General features: G+C 40.2%; 1 protein-coding gene across 8 annotated transcripts in view; it reads right to left on the bottom strand.

Annotated features, from left to right (window-relative positions):
- The window catches only part of LOC122733309 (transcriptional repressor protein YY1-like), a 119,320-nt gene that overhangs the window by 17,137 nt on the left and 74,614 nt on the right, over window positions 1-27,569 (bottom strand). For 3 of the 8 annotated variants that reach the window (XM_043973596.1, XM_043973598.1, XM_043973599.1), the window contains exons 4-13: window positions 17,276-17,418; window positions 15,121-15,184; window positions 11,199-11,279; window positions 10,038-10,112; window positions 8,594-8,668; window positions 7,704-7,781; window positions 5,417-5,482; window positions 3,725-3,808; window positions 3,548-3,616; window positions 1,965-2,045 (exon numbers count right to left, since the gene is read on the bottom strand). In XM_043973596.1, the coding sequence (XP_043829531.1) occupies window positions 1,965-2,045; window positions 3,548-3,616; window positions 3,725-3,808; window positions 5,417-5,482; window positions 7,704-7,781; window positions 8,594-8,668; window positions 10,038-10,112; window positions 11,199-11,241 (571 nt within the window). In that variant the 5' untranslated portion in view covers window positions 11,242-11,279; window positions 15,121-15,184; window positions 17,276-17,418. Of the gene's footprint in view, window positions 1-1,964; window positions 2,046-3,547; window positions 3,617-3,724; window positions 3,809-5,416; window positions 5,483-7,703; window positions 7,782-8,593; window positions 8,669-10,037; window positions 10,113-11,198; window positions 11,280-12,189; window positions 12,341-15,120; window positions 15,185-17,275; window positions 17,419-27,569 lie in introns of all 8 variants that reach the window. The other 5 variants (XM_043973600.1, XM_043973597.1, XM_043973601.1 and 2 more) reach the window with 5 other exon arrangements.

The following is a 27,569-nucleotide window of genomic DNA, read 5'->3' as shown; positions in this document are numbered from 1 at the left end:
GCCAGATTTGAACTCGGGTCCTCCTGAATCCAGGGCCGGTGCTCTATCCACTGTGCCACCTAGCTGCCCCTAATTTTACTAATTTTTAAGAAAAATAGAAATAAAAGTTCTAATATTTTCTTTCCACCTTCCCTAATATGTAACACATCCACCTTAGAGACCATTAGACTGAATGGCTTACGAAGTTCCCTCCAGCTCTGTGATTTTGTGGCTTCTGACCGTAACATCAGAAATGAAAAAAAAATGACAAATGTTCCCAATAAATGACTTTTAAGAGGACAAGACAACCTCATTAATGTTCCCTGGAGTCTTAGTTTCTGACTGTGGTTTGGCCACTTATGAAAAGTTGCCAAGTTGAGCATGTCCATTGATGAGACTGCTTTCAGATCATCTGTTCTTCAGAACATAGCAGATGTGGTATCATCAAGAGTATAGTGAACATTGAATGTAATCCTCCTTTAAGCACCTCTACTCTATGCAAGACACTATGCTAGGCACTGGGCACCCAAAGACAAAAAATAATCCTCTCTCTTCAAGGCATTTATTCTGTTGGGGCAGGCCAAGATTTATAGACATAAGTAAATCAAAGGTAAGTCATGGATGGGGGTGGGCAAAGGTCACCAAAGTCTCATGGAAGAAGTAGTATGTATATTCCATCAGTACTGGAGGGAGATAAAGAACTGAGGTCATTTAGCCCAAGAAAGAGAAAGCTTAGGGGGCAAGCAGTAATTGCCTTTAAGTATTTGAAGGGAAAAGTATTTGAAGAGAAAAGCCATCCGTCTGCTTGGCCTTGGAGGGCAGAGTTAGGTGCAGAGAGGCAAACAGGCTCACAGGAAGGTAAAACATCCTGATAATTACAGCCAACTGTAACAGCTGCCTCAGAAGGCCTTGGGTTCCCCATCACTAGACAACTCTGTGCAACGGCCAGATGGCCACTGGTTAGGATTCTTGGAGAAGAAATTTTCGCTCAGGTATAGGTCACGTTAGCTGCCCTCTGAAATCCCTTTCCAACTCTGAGATTCTGTTGTGTTGGATTGAAATATGGAGTCCCCATGGCCTAGAATGCTCTCTGCTACTGGCTTACGTGAACTAAGGGCAGTTTATGAGAAATCACATCAAGGAATGTATTTTACAGTGACTCTCATTCTTTGCAATGTGTCCTTGGAGTTTGTAGATTAATGATTCAACATCTAAACGTTTCTTCTTTGGAGCTTCTGTTAGGAAAGATAATGAGCCGACTTTTCCTTTGCCTCTCTGACCCCTCCCCCATCCCCCCACCACTCCCCTACTCCATACCTAGGCTGAGAACAAATTCACTGGATAGAAAGATAATCAATACATACTTGAGCTAGGGGTCAGAAAATATATTACAGCCATATTGTATATGAAAAAGCTCGAGAATGTTCTGTACCTAGTCTCGGACACAAGACCCATGTCCAGCCATGCTAATACACAGGTCTTTGAGCCACTAGCTCATTCTCCCTACCCCAGACGAAGAGGAGGAGGGGGGAGATTTTCTTCCCTTTCTAATAAAATTATCATATATCATCACCAGCAGCAGCAGCAGCATCACCAACTAGCACTTCAAGGTTTCCAGTGTTTTACATGTATTATCTCATTTCAACTTCACAACCCTATGAAAGAGGGGCCCCCCAGGTAGTACTTTTGCAGAAATGGAAAGTGAGGCTCAGAGAGTTTGTGACTTTGCTTATTATAGTCACATGGCTAGGATGTGTCAGGGTGACATTTGAACCAAGATCTTGGTGACTGCACATCCAAGTCTTTAGTCATCATGTCATCTTGCCTTCTCCTTTAAAGGGATAATCTGGGTGAACATGCTTATAGCATCATTAGGTACACTCCCCAGGCAGTGGCTGCCCATGCAATTGGGATACTTCCAAAAGGCACTAGACTGAATTAAAACATTCAGAAAAATTCCAGGGACTTAATGAAGAAATGCTCACCCATACACAGGGTCTCAGTGTCTTGGTCTTCAGTTATTTGTAATGGTTCAGTAGAGAAGAAAGACATAAAGGTACTTGTAACTGGAGAAGGAAAAACAGAAGAGAATGTCATTGGATAAAATGGTGTCCCTGTCTCAAATCTCAGCCCACCCCAGCCCATCTTCCCCCACACAGCTGCCCAAGGGATGTTCCTATAGTGTGCGTTTGACTGTGTCACTCCTCAAAAAACTCCAGGCGTTCCCTATCACTCTATTATTAAGCATTTCAAACCTTTTACAATCTCCTGACCAACCTTTCTAGCTTTTCTTATGCATTACTGCCCCATACATATTATGTGATCCAGTCAATCTAGCCTTACTATGACTTCTAAGTGGTCTTCAATTGCCTTTCTTTGTACCTTTGAATGGACTGGCCTCCATGCCGGAAAACACACCCTTCCTCTCACCTCCAGCTGTTAGATTCAGCCTGAACATCACTTGACAAGAAGCCTTTCTTGATTCCCCCCTAGCTGCCAGCCCTGCCCTTCCATTTTGTATGTATTTATATATCACCATTTGGTACTTGTTGTCTTCCCAGTCACAACTTAAGCTCCTTGAGGGTGGGGCCTGCTTTACTTTTGTGTTTGTGTCTCCTATACCTGTCATAATGCTGGGTACAGAACAGATACCTTTAAACATTCTGATGGATCAAATGATGGATCGCTGGAGCGATCCTGGTGTTGGGCGACTTGCCCTTTGTATTTGGCATCAAATATATGTTCTTTCCTTGTAGAACAAGGAGCAGTGTGGGCTTGTAGGATCAGTTTAGTTAGGAGGGAGGGTATTCAGGTGCTTCTGTATATTCTCCAGGGGCTGGAAGGGCTTTTAATTTAGCAATGAGCATTAAGTGTGGTAGTTCACTTGAAGTTTACCACGTGCCTGGGCTAATTGCAGACCTTATCCCCATCTTACAAATGAGGGAACTGAAGCTGAGAGAGGGAAGTTGACTTCATTGTTATCATATAGCTAGTAAGTGTCAAAAGTCTTTTTTCACCCCAGAGAAAGGTCTCCTTGCCTTCTAATACTGGGCTGATACCTTATCTCTATCCAAAGCTTTTGTCACTCTCTGGTAAAACCTATTCAGTGGACACATTCTTCTGGGCAGATGTAGTCATATTTCCCACATACATGGTGTGTCTCTCTGTAACTTGAGGATGGCGCATGCTAACCTTGATCCATGACACAAAAGTTAGAAATCTGGGCTTCACAGTCTGCCTACTTCAAGAATCATAACGGTGTATGTCACTTGAGTTTGACAACATCCTTCTAAACTAGGTGCTTCAAATACTACCCTCATTTTATAGGTGGGGAAACTGAATCTCAGACTGTGACTCACTCATGGTCTCAAAACTAGAGTATCATAAGTTCAATTTGTACCCAGGTCTTTCTAACTCCATGCCCAGCATTCTATCCATATGTTTGGGTCACTCTCCTCATTCAGTGATCACTGATGCCATTCAAATGATGCCCATGTACAACAAAGCTATGAAGCAAAACCCTCAGGGAGAAGAATTCAAAAGACTCAATGAAGAAAAGTTCTCGTACCATCTTGTGGGTTGTCACTGTCTTCTAAAGCTTGTACTGGTTCAAGAGCAAATATCGGTGGGCATGTTTCTGTTGGAAGAGGGGAGAAAGGGGATCATTACACAGGCACCGCTGACACAATCGTAGACAAGAGTTTTGTCTCCCAGCAGGAGCTATGGGCATGTGGGGAGGTCATACCTTCTGCACAGTCTGGAGTGGTAAAATCTTGACACTCACTCATTGTGGTTCCAGGATCAGGCTGGCTTATTGAATCAAGGGGGGCTGGGGTATCAGAAGAGAGAGAAAAAGAACCTCAATAAACAAATTCACAGGCTCAGCCTACTCAAATAGAGGCAAATGAAAGGCGTTCAGTACTTTTCACGAGATAGCATGATAACAGTGGAAAGTAAGAGAGCTGGCCTAGAGGTGGCTTCTGAGCTACTTCAGCCAGAGCTGGAATGGAATCATTGAATTCGAGATTAGATTGTACCTCTGGTACAGTTCATCGTGTCTAACCTCCTTGCTTCACAGAGGAGCAGACTGAAGCCCAGGGAGATGATGAAGTGAGTTGCCAACACTGCAAAGGGCCTCATCGTTTCTTGCCTGAATGATTGCAGTGGCCTCCCAATTGGTGTCTCAACCTGATCTCTCCCCTTTCCAACCCATCCTCCACATAGCTGCCAAATTAACATTCAAAAAACCCAAATCTGACCTTTGGAGTGGTTTCCCAACCAAGAACGTTCAGTGGTTCCCTATTGCCTCCAGGATAAAATACAAACTCTTCACTTTGTCATTTAAAGCCCTCCACAATCTGGTTGGGGCAGCATGGTGGCACTGCAGTAGATAGAGAGCTGGGCCTGGAGTCAGAAATACCCAAGTTTAAATCCAGCCTCAGACACTTACTAGCTGTGGGACCCTGGACTTCACCCTGTTTGCTTCAGTTTCCTCATTTGTAAAATGAACCAGAGAAGAAAATGGCAAACCACTTCAGGGTCTCTGCCAAGAAAATCTTAAATGGGGACATGGAGAGTAGGACACATCTTAAAGACAACTACAATAACAACAACAGGAACAACAACATTCTGATTCATATATATATATATATATATTTCTTGTCTCATTTTCTTTGCTTCTCTATGTCTTATACTTCCCCCCACATTCTAAGCAGCTTGCCACCTGTTCCCTGACATATCCTGTCCTGTCTGAGGACCTTTGTAGAAGTGGCCTCCCACTATTCCATGCACTCTCACACCTTCATAGAACCCCTTCCAAGGATAGCTTGGGGTACATTCAATAGTATCATGGATAGCAAGTTGGAAATGGACTTCAAAAACCATCTAGTTCAACCACTTCATTTTACAGAGGAGGAAACTGAGGCCCCGGGAAACTGAAGTGACTTGTCCAAGGTCACGCATAGGATCCTAGATCTTTTGCTTGAAAAGTTCTTGAGAGTCCAACTAAATCTAACCCCCTCAACTTTCCCGTTCGCAAAAAACACTGGATTCTCTTCACTATTATCCTCTAACATGACTGACAGAATCAATATTTTTGTGGATGATTTTCTAGCAACTGTCTTTACCATCCTCTCTTTCCTCCTCCCCAATGAAATAAGGCAGATGACGATATGGAGACCCAGCTCAGTGAAGTTAGTTGCCCAAGGACTCACAGTTCATAAGCATCAGAGGTGGAATTCCACGTTCTGGGATTCCTTTTGGTACTCTTTCCAGTGCATCATGCTGCCTCCCATGCTCTTTTGCAAATCTCTTGGTCCCTTTCCAGTTTCAGCCCATAAGCCAGCTTGTTATACTATTATGCATTTCCAATAACTCCCTTATTGCATCAAAAACCCAGGCAAGAAACATCTGAGAGGCTCAGTAATAAGAAGCTCACCTTCAGGAAGTTCTTGCAAAGAATTTGTTTGCACTGTGCCAAGAGAATATATGGGTATATATGAGGCTGTCAGAAGACAAGGGACAAGAAGCATGAGCAGTCAATCAACAAACATTTGTTAAGCCCCTATTATATTCGAGGCACTGTATGCAAAAGAGAATCTCATGTTGGATGGGTTGATGTGGCCCCAAACAAGGAACTTTGCTGTACAGGAGGAATTACAGACGTTTGAGCTCATGACCTTTAAAAAAAAATCAGTTTTATTGATACATTTCTGTTTTATACAACATGTCCCAAAAGTCTTAGTGCAATTTTTGGCTTTAATGGCTTAAAATTGCACTAAGATTTTGGGGATACCCTGCATTACTTGGTTCTGGATCTTTCTCCTCCTTTACCTCCTAAATGCAAAAGTTTCTTGAGTTCAGGCACTGCTGGGTTTTTTGTCTTGGTGTTCCCAGATGCTTAAGATGTGCTTGTCAGTTAAGTAAAAAACAAAAACAAAACCCCTAGTAACCACATGTGGCTTTGTAGGCAACATTCTGCTCTTGAAGTTCCTTCCCTCTCTGCTACCTGTTCTTCAGGACCATTATTGGTGTTTGAATTACTTAGAATCCAGTTTCCATTCAGTGATGTTTTATTTGTGTTATTATGGTTTATATGCGTGTGTGTTTATGTGTTTATACAGTCTTCTGCCTTTTTCGCTGTTTCTCTATCAGTTCATAGAAATGTTTCTATGCAGATCCATGTCATATTTCTACAAGGTACTTTCTCATTTCCCAGTAGTTCTTGTCAAAAAAAGAGCCCTTCCCCTAGGAATTTTCTGTTCTTGAGTTTATCAGATGCTAACCTGGTATTTTCATTTGGATCTGGTTTTTGTGGATCTATTGATTAACTCCATTGATCTACTTAGGCATTTTGTTTAAATAACTACTAAATGGTTTTGGTTATTACGACTTCATAATATATTTTGATGTCTGTTAATGTAATGCCCCTTCATTCCTCCCCCTTTTTTCTGATTTCTAAATTCTAGACCTTTTGTTTCTATGAATAAATTGTTATTTTGTCCAATTCCAAAAAGTATTTCCTTGGTCATTTTATTACTATGTTATTAAATTTATAAATTAATTTGGGTAACATTTTTATTGTATTTTCACAGCCTAATCATGGCATTTAATACCTCTTTGTCTATTCATTTGCCTTTATTTCTGCAGTCTTTTGTAGTTACTAATGGAGAGCATGTGTGTCATTAAATAAAGCTTTAAGTTCCTTGAGGGTAGAGGCTATTCCTATTTGTCTTGACAGACATAGGAACATAGTAGGCATTTAATAAATGCTTATTGATTTGTGTTTGCAGGAGGTTAACTCTCAGATAATTTATACATTCTGTAGTTACTATGAACATAATTTCTTTGATTGCTTGCTCTTTGGTTTTGTTAGTGGTACATGGAAACACTGGTGATTTTTATGAATTTAACATATTTTACAAGCATACTAAATCCGTCCTCAAAATACTTTTGTCTTTGTCTCTTGGCTGACATTTATGCCTTTGTTTTCATTCACATGTCTTACTGCTATTGGCAGCATTTCTAGAATTATGACAGAGGAATGAAGATGAGGATATTTTCTAGTTTTTCTGCAGTACAAATTAATACTACCATTTGGTTTTAGATATGTTTTTGATTGCATTAAAGAAGGTCCATCCCTTTTGCATAGTTTTGTGTATTTATGCTCCCTTGTTGTGAGACCAGGATCATTTGGCCTTAGTGTATTTCTTGGGTGGTAAAGAAGGGAATTTAAAGAAGGGAGATGAGAAGGGAGAAGGAGTCATTGTTAAACTTATTAACAAAAATATAATATCCTTCCTGGGGTAGAAGATAAAGGGTATCAACCGAGTGGTGGTCACCGTGGGTCAGTGTCCTAAGCATAGAAGGAGAAGAGACTAATAAGAACATTTGAAAGTCCACAAAGAGCCTTAGACACAATAACCCTGGAAGAGAAGTATTAACAGGCATTATTATCCTCATATTACAGATGAGGAAACTGAGGGTTAGCGAAGTTAAAGGGTTTTGCCCAGAGCCACATAGTATTACAGGTGAGATCTGAAATAATGCCTTCCTAACTTTGATTGGCATTCTCCCCACTGGTCCCCCATTACCTTCCCATTTAGAGGGCAGTTCTAGATGAACACGTTTCCAACATAACTGGGCCATCTTCTACATGCAAGAGTTGTCAGTGCAATTCAGAGAATTGAGGCTATGAATCCAAACTTCAAGAGTAAAATACTCACCAACAGGTTGATTGTCCTTCTCTTGAGGAGTCTGTGTTTCCATTGTCCCAAGTGAGTATAAGGGTGCGTAGGAGGAGCCTTTTAAAGAAAAGAGAATCCCCTTAGATAGATCATTGTCCAGCCTCCCTCTGTTTTAGCTTGAATCGAGAGCTTTAGCCCACAGAAAGAGTTGGAGACATTTGTGCCCATACCTTTTGGAGGGCTTTGGGAGGCTTGGTATTTTTGCCTAAGGTTTATATTCAGTCATGGACCCAGAGTCATTCTGGCTTCTTGTATTATGGGATATGTATAGTGGGTGTAGTTAGAGAAGTGAGATGGGAGAGCCGGTTGTTGGAACATATTAGTAAACATAGACTTATAGTAATGAATAAAGACTATGATTGCCAGGGTAGAGAATGAAGATGATATAATGTCAGTGCTTATAAGCATTGGCAGGTTTTTATCCATGTACTCCATGGGTTGGAATGGTGGGACAATAATAACTGGCATTCATATAGGACTTTAAAATTTACAAAAAAAGAAGTTACCTATATATATTGTCTCATTTGAGCCTCATAATAGCCCTATGAGGTAGGTACTATGGGTCATATCCCCATTCCACAGGTGTAGATAGTGGGACTCAGAGAGGTTTAGTGACTTGCTCCTGGTCATAGGTAGGAAAGTGTCAGAGGACAGATTTTTACCTAGGTCTTTCTGACTCCATGTCCAGCCTTCTATCCACAATACCAGGCTGTCTCCTCACTTAGGGCGCCCTTTAAAATGCTTGGAGAATGTGGAGAATGGGCCGTATGCAGTGGTTATACTGTGATTCACATGATTTCTGTGCACTGCTAGGTCATTAATCAAAACGCTTAAAGAGAAGTCCGGTGGCTCAGTAAGGGATTCCTTACCTGTATGCAGAACGTCTTTTCCCTGCAAAGTATATGCTTGTATTGGGTCAGTGGTATATATAGGTACATATGTGGCTGTAAACAGAGAAAGAAAAGCCCATGGAAAAGAGGTTTACGTGGCACAGGGGACTGGCCCAGCCTCTCATCTTCTATGTGGACTAGAAGCTGCATCTTCCTTTGGTTTTTGCATCAAATTGATAGTATTTCATTTGGGACCCAAGAGCAAGTCTCACTCACTGCACTGTGGAAAGGAGGAGTTGGAGAAGGTACTACAGGACTGTACCAGAGGGAAAGTAAATGCTATCTTTATTTTCCAAGGTTAGAGGACAGAGTCTTCAAAGTATAATCCCATAGGCTTGACTTTGCCAGAAAATTCTAAACCATGTTATTAAAGGGATGGTTAATGAATCTCTTGAAAAGAAAACAGTGATCACAAAAAAACAAACCATTATGACTTCATCAAGAATAGGTCACAGCTGGCTAAATTTATTTCTTAGACATGATTACTAATATGGTAAAGAATGAAAATTTTCCAGAATATAGTTTGCCTAGATTTGAGCAAAGTGTTTGAAACTACATCTCAGGTTATTCTGCTAGAGAAGATGGTGAGATGTGGGCTTGTATAGTACAGTTAGATTCACACTGATTGCCGGAGTAGTCTTTAGTGTTTCAACATCGACTTGGAAGATCCTTGGTAGTATGGCCCAGTGAGCTGTGTTTAGCCCCATGGTATTTTATATATTTTTGTCAGTGACTTATTGAAAGGCACAGGTGGAGTATGACACAAAGTTAGAAGGGAGACAGACCTAGCACGAGGGATGGCAGACTCAGGATGCCTGTCAAAATTTGTCTCTGGGCTAGCAGAATGAATGAATCATAGCAATGGACATTTCTATGGTATTTGAAAGTCTAAAAAAGCTTTGACTCATTTGAGGATCCTAAGGACCCCTGTGAGGTCAGTCCTAGGAGTCCTATTAACCTCATTTTACAAATTAGGACACTGAGGCTAAGAAAAATTAGGTGACTTGTCCATGGTCATAACTAGGAAGTATCAGAGGACAGATTGGTACTCAGGTCTCCCTGGCTCAGTGTCCAGTATTCTCTCTGCCATGCCATGTTACTTCCTCTTTTAGGACATCTTTCCATCATGATGGAGCCACTATATACATGTAGTGGCCATAGACATAAGTCACATGATTTCCATAGGTTTGAATCAAAATCCTTAGAACTGAGGTTTTTCACTTTGGGTTCTATGATCTTGTGTTTTTTTAATGTTTCAATGATGACTTTAATATATTTGGTTTCCGTTGCAATTGCACATATTTTATTTTAAGAATAGCATTTTGATAAAGGGTCCTTCACCTGTCTACCAACAGCACAACAAATGTAAAGAGTCCTTACTTCCAAGAGAAGAATTCTAGTGGCTCAATGACAAAATCCTCACCTGTCTGCAGACTGTCCTTGTCTTGAATAGTAAATGTTTGCACTGGGTCAGTAGTAAATAAAGGTATGTATGTGGCTGTAAAAAGAGACAGAGAAGAAAAGGCATGTGGGAAGGATGCTCACATTCCAGGGGCCAGACACAAAAAGCTTCATCCCACAACAGAAGTGGAGGGCTGTAGCCTTTGGATTTGGCACTATCTAGATGGTCACTCAGAGCAGTCTGGCTCATGGGATCATGCAGGGGATGAAGGTGTTAGAGAAGAGAGAAGGGCTGGCTCAGAAATGTGAATCCCCAAACAAAAACAGAAATTCCAGCTTCTGGGGTTGGAACTGTTATGATGCAAATACAGAAACTATTCATCTGCTAGGGTCCAGGAAGATAACCCAATAACACTCTTTTACCTGCTGCTTTAAAGTTTGCCAAGGCTTTGTTTGTCATCACAATTTCAGACCCATGAGTTCTCAAATGTTTTGTGTTTAGCACCTTCTATACCAAGGCCAGGTAAGCACCACAGGTTTTATCATTCTCATTTTAGAGTTGAGGAAATTGAGACTCCGAGTTTAAGGGACTTGCCCAGGGTCACAACCCAAGGCTCTCTTCCAAATCTGGCTCTAGCCTCTCTTTCCATACTGATTTCCCATTACATCCAGATCTCAATGTAAATGGACCATTCCTGTACACCTCCCCCTCCCCTTGAGGGTCTCCTCATGGCTGACTGCTCAGAGGACCCTGGCTTGGGGCTTCTGGGAGCCAGAGCAGGAGCCAAATTTGCATAATACATAAAGCGAGAACTATGGTACTCCCTGTCCTGCACTCTGTTTTGGCCAAAGTGGCCTGCTTTGTGCTCGCATGTATGACCTTTCATCTCCATGCACAAACTGTCCCTCATTGCTGACTGCATCTGGAAACTCCTCTGCATTTATTTTACATATGCTTGGTATGTGTTTCGATGTTTCCATTTGTGCACATGGGACATAGGAGGCACTAAAATGATTGTTGAAGTGAATGTGATTATTTCATGCAGTTATACAGCTAATAAATTTTGGACCTGAGATTGGACCCCAAGTTTTCCAGAATCCAGGTCCAGTACTCTAGGCACCTCCCCATGAAGCAAAACCCTTTGAGAGAAAACTCACAGTTATGTTCTCAAGATCCACTCACCTACACTCTGATTGTCTTTGTCTTCATAAGGCTGGAGGTCCATGGTGCTGAAGGAATTGACAGGTGCCTCTGCACCTGTGTCTAGGGGAAAGCGAGAGACTCATAAACCAAAGAACATCTCCTTATGGATCACCAGAAGAGGTCTCCCCATATCACCCATCAGGACTGGGAGACGTTTGGGGGCATGTCCCTTTTCAGATGATAGGAAGTCAGAGATTTTCTCCCTCCGTGGGCCAATTTCCAAGCACATTCTCCAAGGTCTGGCAATGACAAGAACTGGCTTTTCTATGTAGAGTGCTTTAAAGATGGCAAAGAGCATTACATAGGTCACCTTGTTTGAGCTTCACAAACCACTTGGGAGGTAGTTACTTGTAGGCATTATCCCCATGTTACAGATTAGTAAAGAGAGGCTAAAAGGCATAGCTATCATCACACTACTAGGAAGTGTCCGAGGCTGGATCCCAACTCAGCTCTTCCTGCTTCTGAGACCAACATTTCATCTGCTATACCAAACTGCCAGCCTGAGGTCATTTTCTGCACAGGAAAACCTGTTTATCAGACACCTTGCTCTTAGCAGATGAAATTGTGTACATGTGCTCAGATAACAGCTGGTCCGTACAGTGGATAGAATGCTAGGCCTGAAATCAGGGAGACTCATCTTCCTGAGTTAAAATCTGGCCTCAGACACTTACTAGCTGGGTGACCCTGGACAAGTCACAGGGATAAAAAACAGGGTTAACCCTGTTTGCCTCAGTTCCTCATCTGTAAACGAGCTGGAGGCCAACCACTCCAGTATCTTTGCCAAGAAAACCCCCAAAGGGGTCACAGAGTTGGGCATGACCAAACAATACCACTCAGACAACACAGGTGCCATCCTCAACCAGTAGCCCAGATGTTGTAAAAGTACCTTTATCTTCACAAGTTCAAAAGTAATTTTTTAATTAAAAAAGTTCAAATAAAATAAAATTTACTTCAAAAGTTCAAAACTTACTGGCTGAGGTTCTGGTTAAAGCTGCTCCTGTGAGGAAGATGGGGCGGAGTCTCTTAGCCTCAGGGAATCTAGCAAAACTGAGATCAACTCAGGCCACTAGAGGGCCAAGATTCAGTGAGGAATTCTGCTGCTAGGAATGGAGTGAGGTCACCTGAGGGTTTAAGTGGCTACATCAGGAAACCTAATGAATTGCTGTGCTTCAGAACTGTTCAACATGGTGTTAATATTCGTTTTAATATTTTATTTTAATATTGGCTTAAATCCTGCTTTTGCTAATTAAAAATTGTATGCCCCATGGCACATAACAGCCCCTTTAGACCTCAGTTTCTTCCTCCGAAAAATGGGGACAATCATAACTTCGGTATTGTAGGCTGCTTGGCATAATGCATTCAAAGCAAACCACAGAAAGACCTGGGCAAGTCTTACCCTTGGTACATTCTCTATGACTTTGGGAAAATCACTCCAGAACAGTTGGATCAGTTCAAAACTAAATGAATATATATTCTTATAGATGCCAATTGTAAATGAGGAGAGACAGAAAGCATCTCTCTTGGACCAGCATCATAATAGTGAGTGCCAGTGTTCTTATCCTATCAGACTTCCCAAAGCTTTTGTGCCAAGTAACTTTTCCAGCAAACACGTCACTCTTCTGAGGCCTCAAAGGCTGTGTAACCTAGATGCTAACCTCGAATGGGAGGGAGGATTTGCAATTTTGCAATAATGTCAGGTTTAGCATGAGGAAGGGGGTCAAGTGCCTGCATAAGTAAAATTGAGGTTTGCAGGTCACAGCAGCAGAACTCACCTTTGAGGCAAATTTATGAAGCCTCAAAGCTTCTCTGGTTTCCAGTGCTGTCAATGAGAGGATGGAGGTGGGGGAAGGAGAGGATGCCACAGGATAGCCAGAAACTATCCACGATCTTTAAAAGTATTCACTTTAAGGGGCAGCTAGGTGGCGTAGTAGATAAAGCACCAGCCCTGGATTCAGGAGGACCTAAGGTCAAATCCGGCCTCAGACACTTGACACGTACTAGCTGTGTGACCCTGGGCAAGTCACTTAACCCTCACTGCCCCGCAAAATGAAAAAAAAAGTATTCACTTTGGCTAATCTAATGGATTTTTGCCAGCTCCCCCCCCCCCAACTGCCACAGGGACATTTGTAAGCTTCTTTCCATGTAAAAGCATAGACTTTGGTTTTAGAAAAATCACAGCATTGTGGATATTTCTATACACATGGTCAGACCTATTACTAGTCTGTCAAATACAGAGAATGATTGGCCCTGGAATGGTAATCTGGCATTATGGGGAAAGCATTAGACAAAGAGCTGAAATGTAGATGTCCGAGTCCTAGGTTAATGCTACTTACTGTCCCTATCCTTTGGGCCTCAGTTTTCTCATCTCTGAAGTCGGGGTAGGGGTGGTACAGGCTAAAGTATTTCTAAGGGGGCAAAGGTGTCAAACACACTGCCTATGAGGGCATGTGGCCCACCAAACTCCCAAGTATGGCAGAATTAAATTAAAAGATAGTTGGGGGGACAGCTAGGGGGCACAGTGGATAGATCACCAGCCCTGGAGTCAGGAGGACCTGAGTTCAAATACAGCCTCAGACACTTGACGCTAGCTGTGTGACCCTGGGCAAGTAACTTAACCCTCATTGCCTCACTAAAAAAAAGACAGTTGGGAGGGGCAGCTAGGTGGCACGATAGATAAAGCAGTGGCCTTGGATACAGGAGGACCTGAGTTCAAATTTGACCTCAGACACTTGACGCTAGCCGTGTGACCCTGGGCAAGTCACTTAACCCCCTTTGCTGCCCCCTCAAGAAAACCCAAAACAACCAAAAAACAAGCAAACAAAAAAAAAGATAGTTGGGAAATATTTAACAAAACAAAAATACAAGGAAAGGTGGTTTTCTGAGTAAATAAGCAGGATAACAGGATCCTTATGTATCAATAACTCCTTTCTTTTTAAATTGGATGCCATCGTCACGACTAAACCTCCAGAGAGCATTGCTCCCCTCCTTAGGGGAGTTAATCTACCCACCTTTTGAATTCTGCCCTGGAGGTAAGCTTTCCTAACCCACCACAAGAAGCTGTCCCCAGACCTTGCTTCACATATCTCCACCCCAGGCATCTTGCCATCCATCCTCCTGCTTTCCAAATGAATCTGCTTGCCCACCTCCTCCCCCTTTTTAATGTGTTGTTCTGGAAACAGTAATGAAATCTCTGTATTTAACAGACCACTAATAGGTCTGAGCATGTATATAGAAATATCCACAATGCTGTGATTCTTCTAAAACCAAGGTCTATGTTTTTACATAGGAAGTAGCTTACAAATGTCCCTGTGGCAGTGGGGGGGGGGGACCTGGCAAAAATCCATTAGATGAGCCAAAGTGAATGCTTTCAAAGATCATGGATAGTTTCTGACTATCCTGTCCCCACCCCCATCCTCTCAGGGACAGCACTGGAAACCAGAGAAGCTTTGAGGCTTCTTAAATTTGCCTTAAAGGTGATTTCTGCTGCTGTGACCTCCAAGTCAGCAGCTCCAACTGTTGACCCAAACTTCTTCCCTTGCCGTCAGCTCCCCTATAGCATGGTCCTCCCCCATTAAAACATAAGCCCCTTGGAGGGGGGACTATGACCCATTCATACTTGTATTTCTGATACCTGGTACAGTGCCTGGCATAGCTTTGTCTAATCCCAAATTCCAACTGTTCAAAATCAAAGATGATGAAAAGACCACAAGCTGTGAGCAGTGTCACTAAGTCCTCGCCACATCCAACAGTTGTCATGGTGACATCTAGACACCAAATGTGGCCCAATGATGTAGCAGACAGCCTTACTCTGGCCTGGATGGTGGCATTCTTCTCCCACCCCCACCCCTGCCCATCCCAGTGTAAATCTTTCGTATTTCTTGGGAGCCCTTAGAGCACCTACCTGAAAAGCAGTCCAGGTTGGAGATGTTGTTCTTCCCTGCTGCTCCCCTGAACTGTTTTGGACTCTGAAAGGATGAATTCATAGAACACAGAATGTGAGTTTCAAAGGTACATAGTAACAACTGCTGAAATGCTCCCCACCCCTACCCCTGTTGTTCCAGGTGAGAAAACTCCCTTCACCAGGGTCAATGAGCCACTTGCCTTCCGGGTCACATAAGGAGCAAGAAGAACTGAAACTCCAAGTAGGACTTTCTGATCCCAAGCCCAATGTTCTTAATGGAGGGCCACACTGCCCTCCACACTAACACCTGTCTCTTATAGGGAACACACACAGATAGCGGGCTAGAAAGTATCCAAGAGGCCAGCTAGTTCAAAGATTCTTAAACTTTGGGTCATAACCCCATATGGGGTGGCCTAACTGAATGTGGGGGTTGCAAAAAATTTGGCAGTAAATGTTTGATTTGTATACCGATTTTATATACCTATATACCTGGGGTGGCGTAAAAATTTCTCAGTGAAAAGAGATCACTAGTGGAAGAAATCTAGGCAGCTCTGACCTACTCCAAATCCCAGGCCCAGAGATGTTAAGGGACTTGAATAAGTCACCAAGGCATCATGTAATAGAACCTAGGGCTTCTGGTTCAAAACACATTTTCTATTGTACTATAAGTCAAAATCAGTCCCGCACTGGAATAGGCCCTAACACCATCTTTGTGCCAAGCAATGTACTAGGTACTTAAATAGTCTTTGCCCTTGAGGAGTTTGCATTGGGCTGAGGGGTACAGAAGGTTGAATTTGTGAAATGATAAGGAAGTACAGGGTGATTTTGTAAGATATGGAATGTTAACTAGAGAATCAGGAAAGGCTTCCCATAGGAGGTATCACCTGAGTTAAAACTTGAAGGAAGCTAAGGATTCTAAGAGGCTGAATTAGAAATGAGGGGTACATTTTTTTTTCTATTTTGAGGTTTTGCATCACTGCTCTGATTTTTTCTCTTGTAACAGGATTAATGCAGAAATAGGATTAATGTTATTATGTGTATATATATGTGTGTGTATATATCTATATCTATATGTATAGAGATATATAGACATAACCTATATCAGATTGCCTGCTGTCTAGGGGAGGGGGGAGGGAGGGAGAAAAATCTGAAATTGTAAAGCTTGTATAAACAAAAGTTGAGAACTATCTTTACATGTAACGGAAAAAATAAAATACCTTATACATTAAAAATTAAAAAAAAATTTTTAAAAATTAAAAAAAAAGAAATGAGGGGTACGGCGTATACAAAGCATAGGGTGGGAGACAGGATATCCTGAAGTGGGAATGACAAGTGGGCCAGTTAACTGGAATATGGAGTATTTCAGGGGAAGTAATTTCATCCTTGTACCTGGAATATATTCCTTTCACTCTCTTCCTGTGTTTGTCTGTTGGAATCCCCCCCCACCTCTCTCTCAAAAAAATTAAGACCCAAAACCCACTGCCACCAACAGAGGTTCTACCTTCTGCATGAGGCTTTTCTTATCCTTACCCCTGAAGGAAACATTTTGGAGTTAAGTGTCTCTCTTGACATTTCACCTGGACATCTTTATTGCATTTACCACTCTTTGTCTTTCATCATGGTTTTTTGCATGCTTTTCTTTCTCTTCCACCCACCTACCCATCCAGCTTCAGTTAAATTGTAAGCTTCTTAAGAGCCCATGGAAGTTTGCATTTGCCTGGATCAGCTAGGTTCTATGTAATTCCTGTGCCAAATACTTCCTCGATGTCTATGAGCAGCAAGTGTTAGCTCTTTGAGCAGCCCTCTAAGATTATAAGGTGTAGAGGAGGTGCTGGCCTATAATCATAGAATGAGCTTCCTCATTAAGGAAATTCTCTGTACCATTGAAATCATTGGTCCAATTTTTGTTTCTATCTATCAGGTGAAGTAAAAACAGCATTTTCTGAGTCTTGGTTGTGGGCTTTTTGAGACTCTGTGGCCTTATGAGGAAGTTCAAGCCCCTTCAAATGAAGAGCTATTGGGGTAAACTTCTCCCAAAGCTCAAAGCCTAATCCAAGAACTAATGAAAGGAGAAAAGCACGAGAGAAAGCCTTGGGTCTCATCATGAAAGTAAGGAAATAGAGACAATGGAAAGAAGGTTGGGCCTGTCACTTACCTGAGCAAGTCTCAACAGTCTCTTCAGCAACAAAATGATAGTGTTGGAACTCCACAGTCCCTCAGGTCACTTCTGGTTTTAGATCTGTGACCCTGTGAAAGGTTCACTTCAAAGAACCAAAACAACAAGCTGAGGTAACAATCCTGGAAAAAGACCAGCTCTCGTTGTGGTGACAACAGCTGATGAAAAAGTGCCAATGATTGTTAAGGAAGGCAAGAGCAGGGGTGCTGGGTGGGGTAGGGTGGAGAAGGGGGATCATCAACAAGGGAGGAGATGGAAAGGCCAACTGTGAAGTCCAAGAGCACTCCTCTGGCTCTCATGAAGTCAAGTGTGGCTCCAGGGGTGAACCTGAGCCACCTCCACTTCCCCATCCTTCCTGTCCCCTGATTGGAGAAGCCTCTCCCCACCAGGGAGGTTGTTGCTCTTGTTCCCTGGGACACTCTGTCCCACCTTTGACAGTTCATCTCCCCCTCCCACTTTGGCACCTGGCCTCCACCTGGAGGGGCCTGACAGACATTCAGCAGCAGAGCAAGGACGGGGATTTGAAGTGTATCAAAATTCATAATAGTAATGATAACTAGCACTAACACCTGCTGTGGGCCGGGCACTACAGTAAGTGCTTTAGAAATATTATCTCATTTTTATCCTCTATATAACTCGGGGAGGTAGGTCATCTAGTCCAATGCTTTCTTTTGTCTCCTCTGTAATCTAGATGCCCAACCCCCTCATTTTTCAAAGGAGGAAAACAAGCCCAAAGAGAGGAAGAAGCTTCTATACAACCACCTATTAGTGGCAGAGGCAGAATTAGAAAGCGAGGTCTCCTGCAATCCAATGCAGTGTACTACTGTGCTCTCCTCTCCCTCATTGGAATTTTTCTTTTTTTAGTGAGGCAATTGGGGTTAAGTGACTTGCCCAGGGTCACACAGCTAGTAATTGTCAAGTGTCTGAGGCTGGATTTGAACTCAGGTACTCCTGACTCCAGGGCCAGTGCTCTATCCACTGTGCCACCTAGCTGCCCCTCCCTCACTGGAATTTACAATGTTTGCAAAACACGATTCCTTATCTCATTGCTTGCCATAAGCCTGTAAGATAGATATTATTCTTATGCCCATTTTACAGATGAAGAAACTGAGGCCTAGGGAGAGGCAGCATGGTACTCCTTCCTTAGATCTCAATTGACCTTGACAAATCACAAAAACTCTGTCTCAGTTTCCTCATTTCTAAAACAAGGATTAAAAATACTTCTCACCTTGCATAGTTGTCAAAAGGACGAAATGATATAAGAAACATAAAGTGCTTTGGAAACTTTAAAACACTGGACTGTGAACTGCTATTTCCTTAAGATAACCTAGAACCAAGATCTGAAGGCAAGTCTACCTAATTCAAATCCAATACATTTATCACTTGTGTTATTAGCATGAAATAATAACAAGAATACAACAAGCTATCCATTCTCTCTTTAGCCAACCCCTCTTGCCCCTGAATACACATGGATCTGTGCCAAGACTGTGCATGCTCTTTCACTTTCTTACAGACCCTTTATCACCTTGCCTTCACACCTGGCTGTACTGGAAATTGTTTCGTGAATTCCAGTAAGAGAAAACATGGTAGTGCATTATACTGGATTTCAAAAGTTCCTTGATTCTAATCCTAGTTTTGCCCTTAACAATATGATCTTCTAGAAGTACCCCCTTTCTGTAAAATAAGGAAGCTGAGCATCTAGACTACAAAAGGGAAGGGACCAAGCAGGTCTCATCATCATTTCTTTGCCTACCACACCAAAATATGAGAGACTAGAGTTGGACCCAAACAAAAAGTTCCAATCCAGAAGCTGATACTGGAAATATAAGTGGACAGAAGAAAACACTAAATAGAAGAAAGAAATACTATGCCTTGGAGGTAAATCCAGAAGAAGTTGGTAACTCCCCAACACATTCAAGTATAACTTCAAATAAAAAAATGGCTTAGCCCCAAGGGATTCCAAGTGTATCTAGAAAAAAATGAAGTAAGATATTAAAAAATTAAATGTGTTCTGCAGGGGAAAATGAAAAGGAATTAACAGAATAGAAGATGGAAAACTTTATAAAATAGTGAATACCCTAAAAAAATTAGATAGGAGCAATCAGAATTCAATAACTCCATGAGACAATAAAAATATTAAAATAATATCAAAAGGTCAAAAAATTTAAAGAAAAACATAAGGTCCTTTTTGTCAAAAAGAACTGACCTTGGGGCAGCTAGGTGGTGCAGTGGATAAAGCACCAGCCCTGGATTCAGGAGGACCTGAGTTCAAATCCGGGCTCAGACACTTGACACTTACTAGCTGTGTGGCCCTGGGCAAGTCATTTAACCCTCATTGCCCACAAAAACAAACAAAACAAAACCACAAAATTTGAAAAAAAGAACTCACCTAGAAAACAAGTCTAGGAGACATCCATATTTCAAAGAATTACAGATGAATACTGCCCAAGCCTATCAGAACTAGAGGGCAAAATGAAAACCTATAGAGTGGAGTGCTTACCTCCTAAAAGAAACCCCCAATTGAAAATAATCAGTTATATCATAGCCCCAAAACCTGAGCTTCCACTTTAAAACAAAGCAAAAATAATCCACACCCTATGCAGCCAGGAAGAAACCATCAGAAAGACTGTGAAACAACTAGTATAAATGAAGAATATCAAGGCTTACAGCTAAGAATAACTTGGCTTGCAAAGCTTAATCCAACAGGGTAAGAAAAATGCACTTCTAACAGAAGAGGATTTTCAAGCATTTCTGATTAGAAGATCAGGGCTGGAGAGGATCCATAAATGTAAACTCAGGAGACAACAGAAACCTGGAGAGTAAATTTGTTTTGCTTGATTATATTAATTTGATTCAAGGGTTTGCTTTTATTAGAAGAGGAGGGAATTGGGGAGCTGAGAATAGGAAATAGTGATGATGCAAAAAAAAAGAAATGAAAGAAAAATTTCCATGAAACACAAAAAAATTACAAAGAAAGCCAAAAGAAATTTAGAAGAAGACACAGAGAAGGATACCACTGGTTATATTGTAAAAAATTACCTATGATAGAGTTATGATTTCAGATGCAATTCCCTTTTTCTGTGCTACTTTGTATATGGAAACATCCATATTTGTGAACCACTGCCAAGCTCATAATAAAAATAAAGAAATAAAATTTAGAGGGTTAGACTTCAGATTCCCTGAAGTCTCTACCAGCTCCAACAACTCAATGCTATCACAGTAACAGTTCAGACAGAAATTATTCATGTGGCTCCCTGGATGCATCAGAAGTCTAAGCAGGATGGACCATTCTACCTATGACTTCAGAGGCAAAAATCACCTCAAAATCATCTAAAATTAGAGGGGAAAAAGAGAAACTATTTACAGCAAGTTTCTCTGCCAAGGGTCTTATATCCAAAAAGTGTAAGAAAGTGATTCAAATTTATAAAACTAATAGCTGTTCCCCAGTAGATAAATGGATAAAGGATATGAACAAGAAGTTTTTAAATGAAGAGACCCAAGCAAACTATCAACACTCAGAAGGGAAAAAAGTTCTAAGTCAGTAATAATCAGAGAAATGCAAATTCAAGCAACTCAGGTTCCACCTAATATCCATCACATAGTCAAAGATGACCAAAAAGGGACAATGACTAATGTTGGAGAGATTTTGAGTTAACAGGTAAATTAATGCACTTTTGGTAGATTTAGGAATTGGTCCAGCCATTTTAGAAACCTATTTGGAATTATGCCCCCAAATGATATGCCCCATTCCTTTTGCCCGAGCAATTATGACTACTAGGCATATACTCTGAAGAGCTCAAAAAAAGAAGAAAAGGACCTGTATGTACTAAATACTAAATAATTTTCAGTGGCAAAGAACTGGAAACTGAAGCGATACCCATCAATTAGAGAATGTTTGAACAAATGATCATATGTATGTACTAGAGTACTAGTTGTGCTACAAGAAATGATGAAAGGGCAGTTTCAGAGAAAACTGGGAAGACTTGTATGAACTGATACAGAGTGAAGTTAGTAGAATAAGGAGAGTAATTTTATATAATAACAATATTGTAGGGACAGCTAGGTGGATCAGGAGGACCTGAGTTCAAATACAGCCTCAAACACTTGACACTTAATAGCTGTGTGACCCTGGGCAAGTCACTTAACCCTCATTGCCCCACAAAAAACAAAACAAAACAAAAACCAAAACCAATATTGTAAAGACAAACAGCTTTGAACCACTTAAGAATGCTGATCAATGCAATGACCAATGATGACTTTAGAGGAACTATGATGATTCATGTTACCCATTTCTTGACAGAGGCAAATAGACTCAGAGACATTGAGACATATTATTTTGGATATGGACAATGTGAGAAATTTTTTTTGTTTGACTTTACATATTCATTATAAATTAGTTGTTTTTCTTTTTTTCAATGGGGGGAGGTGAGAGGGAGAGGAGATAGATAACAAAGATATGGCATGAGAGGACAGAATACTTCTCAGTCTCTTATTTCTCTTTTGATTTCCTCTTTAAAGAGGAAAGGATATTGTTTTGGGGTAGGTAGCCTTTTGTAGTTTTCTAATTGACAACTAATCAACCCTTTCTTCTCTGTTATGGGGTTTCCCTCCATTCATATTGATCTCAGCTAGGCTCTGAAAGCTCTTAGCCCTGTAAAAGGCATCATCTTGCAGCCCAGCTGCTGAGGACACTCCGCACTTAATTGGGTTGTTCTTAGACCAGAAGCAATCAGCCCCTTCACTGGCTATAGACAATGCTTTTCCAGCTTAGAACCTGCCAGAGATTGTAAGCCATTAACATTGCCTTTTAATCTCCCTGTCCTTATGGGGCATCAGAGGAGAATGTAAGTAACTCATAGAGGGTTTCATGGGCACCAGCAAGAATTTCCTCACTCTCTTCAGGGAGAGAATTCCCAATTCACAAGGGGAGGCCTTCAGGAAAAAAGAAAAAAGCTCTAAGGGACTTTTCACCTAACCAGTCCAATTTTCTCACTGACTTTGACATTTGGCAATTAATATTGGTGGATTATCTGAGATCAAGGGATTTAAGAATTAGAAAACATGGAGGGGTCCTTAGTTTAATCTCCTACCACATAGAGAAATCACTCCTGTTGCATTTAGGCCTGATAAGCATCTGCTCTATGTTTGAGTATCTCACTTGTCTCATTAGGAGACCTTTTGCATTGTTTAAAAAGCTCTGGTTGTTAGATATGTTGCACTGAACTTTCCTCACAGAACCTATATCTGCCCCATGAAATGTTGATAAGATTACCCCATTTTCTCTACCTTTTCATCTGTAAAAAATTCAAGAAACGTAGTGCTCTCCTTCCCCCCCTCCCAAGTGTCTGGAATGAGGATGAGAAAGCACATAGACTTTGGGGTGGACAATCTATTAAAGAACCTGGAAGAAGGATGGATATTTAATAAATTCTACACCTGCACACAGCCTGTTACCAGAGGTGACCTTTACAGGAAACCATAACTCCACGGACCTGCTAAATTTGCCAGAACCCTTTCCAGTGAGGGACCAATTGGGGCAGTGGCCTAGCAGGCTACATTCAGCTTAATGGATCACATACGTTGCCTTTTAAGCATGGTATAGTTATCTGTTTACCTTTCACTGTGACTTTTTAATCTTTTTGTCTAATAGTATGATTCCATCTCCTGCTTTTTGGAATAATCTGTTGTTGAGTATATTTTGTTCCAACCTCTCATTTGTCTTGTGTGCATTTTTGGTTTTTTAGTTTTTAAAATAAAGTTGGATTGATATCGTTTGTTTTATATAGCCTCTATATTTTCCTCCAAACATCCCTACCCCTCCCAGGGAAACATCCCTCATAATAAAAAAGACAAAAGGAAGAAACAAAGTTCAGCAAATCAAGATATCCAAAAAATCTGATGTTGTATATAATGTGTCATATCCATGATGTTCTTCCTTCTCATCTCTCCTTCACTCAAGTCCTAGCTAAAATGCTGCCTTCTACAGGAAGCCTTTCCTGACCCTCTTTAATTACAGTGCCTTCTCTCTGTTGATTATCTACAATTCACCCTCTATTTTTCTCGTTTTACATAATTGTTTGCATGTTGCCTCCTGTATTAAACCATGAGATCTTTCATAACAGGGACTGTATCCCCAGTGCTTAGCACAGGTGCTTGACACTTAGGCACGTATTAGCACAGTAGAAGTATAATGTTTATTGCCTAAATTAGGGAGAGGTGTCTTTTCATATCTCTTCTCTTGGGGTCAAGTTTAGTCGTCATCTTTTTTTGGTTTTTTTGCAGCTTCCACTTTCTATTGTTTCTACTTTTTATTGTTCTTTTCCTTTATATTATAATAGTAATTGTGTATATTGTTTTCCTGGTTCTGCTTACTTCCCTTTGCATCAGTTCATATTGGTCTTTCCATGTTTCTCTGTATTCAACATATTTATCATCAAATGAGGTAATATTTATTAATATGCTTACCACTGTAACTGGCAACATAGGAGGGACTTTGATACTTATTCCATTCCCTTCATCACTGCATGCAGTAGTATTTAATAAATATTACTATATATTATATATCATATGTAATATAATATTCCACTATATCTCTGTGCCACAATTTGCTAGGCATTCCTCAGTCACTGGGCATCTACTTTGTTTCCAGTTTTTGGTTACTACAAAAAGTACTACTATAAATAATTTGGTATGTATGAACCATTAGATCACATACTTTGACCACTTATCTCTTGGGAACAGTTTTTGGTCCTGTATACTTTGGTTCTTTGTTTATGTCTCCTGGATATCAGGCTGTTATCAGAGATATTTAATACAAAGATTCTTTTCCCAGTTGATTCTTTAACCTCTTATCCTCATTCCAATAATTTTGCTTACATGAAGGATTTTTAATTTTTTGAAATATTTATCCTTTTCATCTTTTGCAATCACTACTATTCCTTATTTAGTTAAGTCACCACCTACTAATATATGAGACATATAATCTGATTCCCTTCTGACTTTTTAATGGTCTGATCTTTAATATTTTGAGCATATGTTCATTTTGAATTTATTCTGATATTTGATCTAAAATGTTTGTCTAAATCTAATTAATCCCAGACTGCTTCTCGTTTTTTTTTCCTTGAAGTGCTTGTCAAATCTGGACTCCTTTCCTAGGTAATTTTTTTATTCAGATGTATAGAACATTGTGTTGTTGAGTTAAATTTGTTAGTGATTCATCCTTGTCTGATCTGTTCCATTGATCTATTCTTTTTTTACCCATTACGAAATTGTGTTGATGACTAATGCTTTATAAGTTCCGTTTTGAAAGAGTTATTTCCTCTTCATTCATACTGCTTTTCCATTATTCCACTTGATAATGGAGATCCTTTTTCCAAATGAATTTTGTTATTATTTTATCTAGCAGTGTTATTTTTATCTAGCTCTTTGGTACTGTGATGGGTGTAGAACTAATATAAATAAAATGAGTTTTGGTAGTATTGTTACTTTTATTATATTTTAATGGCCAAACCATGATCATGAAATATTTTTCCTATTACCTGTTTTATTATTTCTTTAAGGAACGTTTTATAATTGTATCTTATGCAGGTATTGAGTATGATTTCATAGATTGACTCCTAGATATTTTATGCATTTTTCATTATTTTGAATACCTTTTTATTATTGGTTCCTGTGTTTGGTTTTTGCTATATAAAAATGCTGTTGATTGAAGGGGGTGTTATTTTATAGCTTGGGATCTTACTGAAGCTCTCATTTATTTCAATTAGTTTTGTTGCTGATCGCCTAGGATTTTCTAAGTAAGCTGTCACATCAGCAACATGTAGGGATAGTACTATCTATCCTTTACACCTTGAATTTTTTATCTTGTCATATTGCTATTGCTGACATTTCTAGAACGATGTCAGGGAAAGAGGGCATCCTTGCTTTACTCTTTTATTTATTGGAAATGATTCTGGTGTTTCCCCATTGATTTTGGATACTTTTAACTTTCTGTCTATATCTTTTTTTCTATATAAATGTTTTATTTTCCAAAGGTTTTTTTCTGCATTATGTTTTTGGACATTTTATAACTTTACTTAAACAAAGTTAATGTAGTTTTCATCCATGTGGATGGTGTTGCAAGTATGGGTAGCCAAGTAGTACAATGAATAGAATGCTGAACCTGAAGTCAAGACCTGAGTTCCAATGTGACCACAGACACTGTGTGTGCCTCCCTGGGCAAGTCACTTAATCTTTCACAGCCTTAGTTTCCTCATCTGTAAAATGTGGATAATAATAGAACCTACTTCCATGGTTGTTGTGAGGATCGAATGAGAACATATGTAAAGCATTTTGCAAACCTTACATCACCATATAAAGTCTAGATATTATTATCTATTGATATGATCATAGCTGGAAGGGATCTTAGAAATTATTCAGTGCAACCTTATCATTTTTGAGGAAATATTCAAGCATAGAAGCATTAAGAATCCCACAGCTGCTAGTAGGTACCTAACGTGGGATTTGAACCCAGGTCGTTGAATCCAAGTCCCCTGCCTTGTCCTCAGTGCCATGTGGTTTGGGATGTTCTGTTTTAATATGGTTATGTTTATTATTTTTCTTTATGTTGAACCAGCCTTGCATTCAAACTGATTATACTGAGTGATTTTTTGGATTATTTGTCATCATTTTGGCCAGAATTTTATGTAAAGTTTTTGAATGGGTATTCTTAATTTTAAAATTTTTTTTGGGGGGGGGGGCTGGGCAATGAGGGTTAAGTGACTTGCCCAGGGTCACACAGCTAGTAAGTGTCAAGTGTATCCACTGCGCCACCTACCTGCCCCCAATGGGTATTCTTTAATGAATGTGTTGTATAATTCTCATTCTTTGCTTTATTCTTGCCTAGTTTAGGTAATAGAACTATATCTGTCTCATAAAAAAAGAGTTTGGCTAGGTTCTTTCCTTTTCAATTTTGAGAATAATTTGAATAGTGTTAAGTATTGTTCTTTAAAAGTTTGATGAATTTTTTTTCTGCAAATCAATCTGTACCTGTGATTTTCCCCCTTCCTGTTGTTCTCTAATGACTAGTAACTTTTCTTCTCTGAGACTGGATTATTTAAGATTTCTCTCTAGTATTGCTAATTTTGGTATTTTATATTTTTGTAAACCATCACCTCTTTTTGAATTCTCAGTTTTGTTGGCATGACTGTAGATAATAGGTTCTGATAATTGTTTTTATTTTATCTGAGTTCATGGTGATTTTACTGCCTTTATTAATTTTATTTTTCTCTTCATTTTAATTTTGCTAAAAGTTTTAGAAATTCTTTTACTATTTTCAAATAAGCTTTTAGCTTTATTTTTCAATTTTATAGCCCATTTGAATTCCACTTTATCTACTTCTTTTCCATTGTTCAAGAATTCCTTTTACGTCTATCTTAGTTTTCCTGATTTAATATGTATTGTTTTCTGTACTTTTTTTTCTCAGAAGAGTTTCTTCCCTCTGTTCCCTTCATTAGTTTTCTTCCTTTTTTCTCTTTTCTCAAATCTTCCTTTCTGAGTTATAGTCTATATACTTAGTCTGTCTTTAATCTCTGTGTTCCTCATGGAGCTAAAGCTTCTGAAGTGTTCCTAGTAACCAGTTTCAGCTAAGGCTTCCATAGATCTTGTCCCATTGCCCTCCTTTTTTGTTGCTGTCCATTATCTTAGATGTATCAAAGCATAAAAGAATCTGGAAAGGAAAAGTGTCCCATGGTAGAAATTAGCCTGTGATCAAATCATTTAATCCAATTCTCCCCACACTGCCCGCCTCACAATTTTTTTTCCCTAATGAACCAACTCTCTCCATATTAAACCCATGATGAGGTCCCCATCTCCCATTTTAGGCACATACTTCCACCCACCCCACTTAGCTTGAAATCTTTTTTTATTCTCCCAATTTAAATCTCTCTCCCCTTCTCTCATTCTCCTGCATTCACTTTTTGCTAAGAGATTACTCTTGAATGGTCATTTTTATGATTCTCTATGACACCTTTGATTTAAATTTTCTCTGCACATCCTGTCTTTGATGGAAATAGCCAGGATAAGTGGCTATACTAGACCTGAAGGAAAAAGGAATGAAACCCAACTGGGGCTCATCCTATCTATGCAGAGGATAATACCATCATGACCAAGGTCAGTGAAAACAATCCCCTAACAGAGAAAAGGCAGAGGAAGCCTAGCACTCTAGCCACAAGGGCGTGCACATACATCAGCACCAGAGTGGTAGCCAAAAAGTGAGTGATGTGGAAATAAAGGG

This window comes from Dromiciops gliroides, chromosome X (genome assembly GCF_019393635.1).
Source record: "Dromiciops gliroides isolate mDroGli1 chromosome X, mDroGli1.pri, whole genome shotgun sequence".
Classification (NCBI taxonomy): domain Eukaryota; kingdom Metazoa; phylum Chordata; class Mammalia; order Microbiotheria; family Microbiotheriidae; genus Dromiciops; species Dromiciops gliroides.
This window is presented reverse-complemented; position numbering and strand designations above follow the sequence as displayed.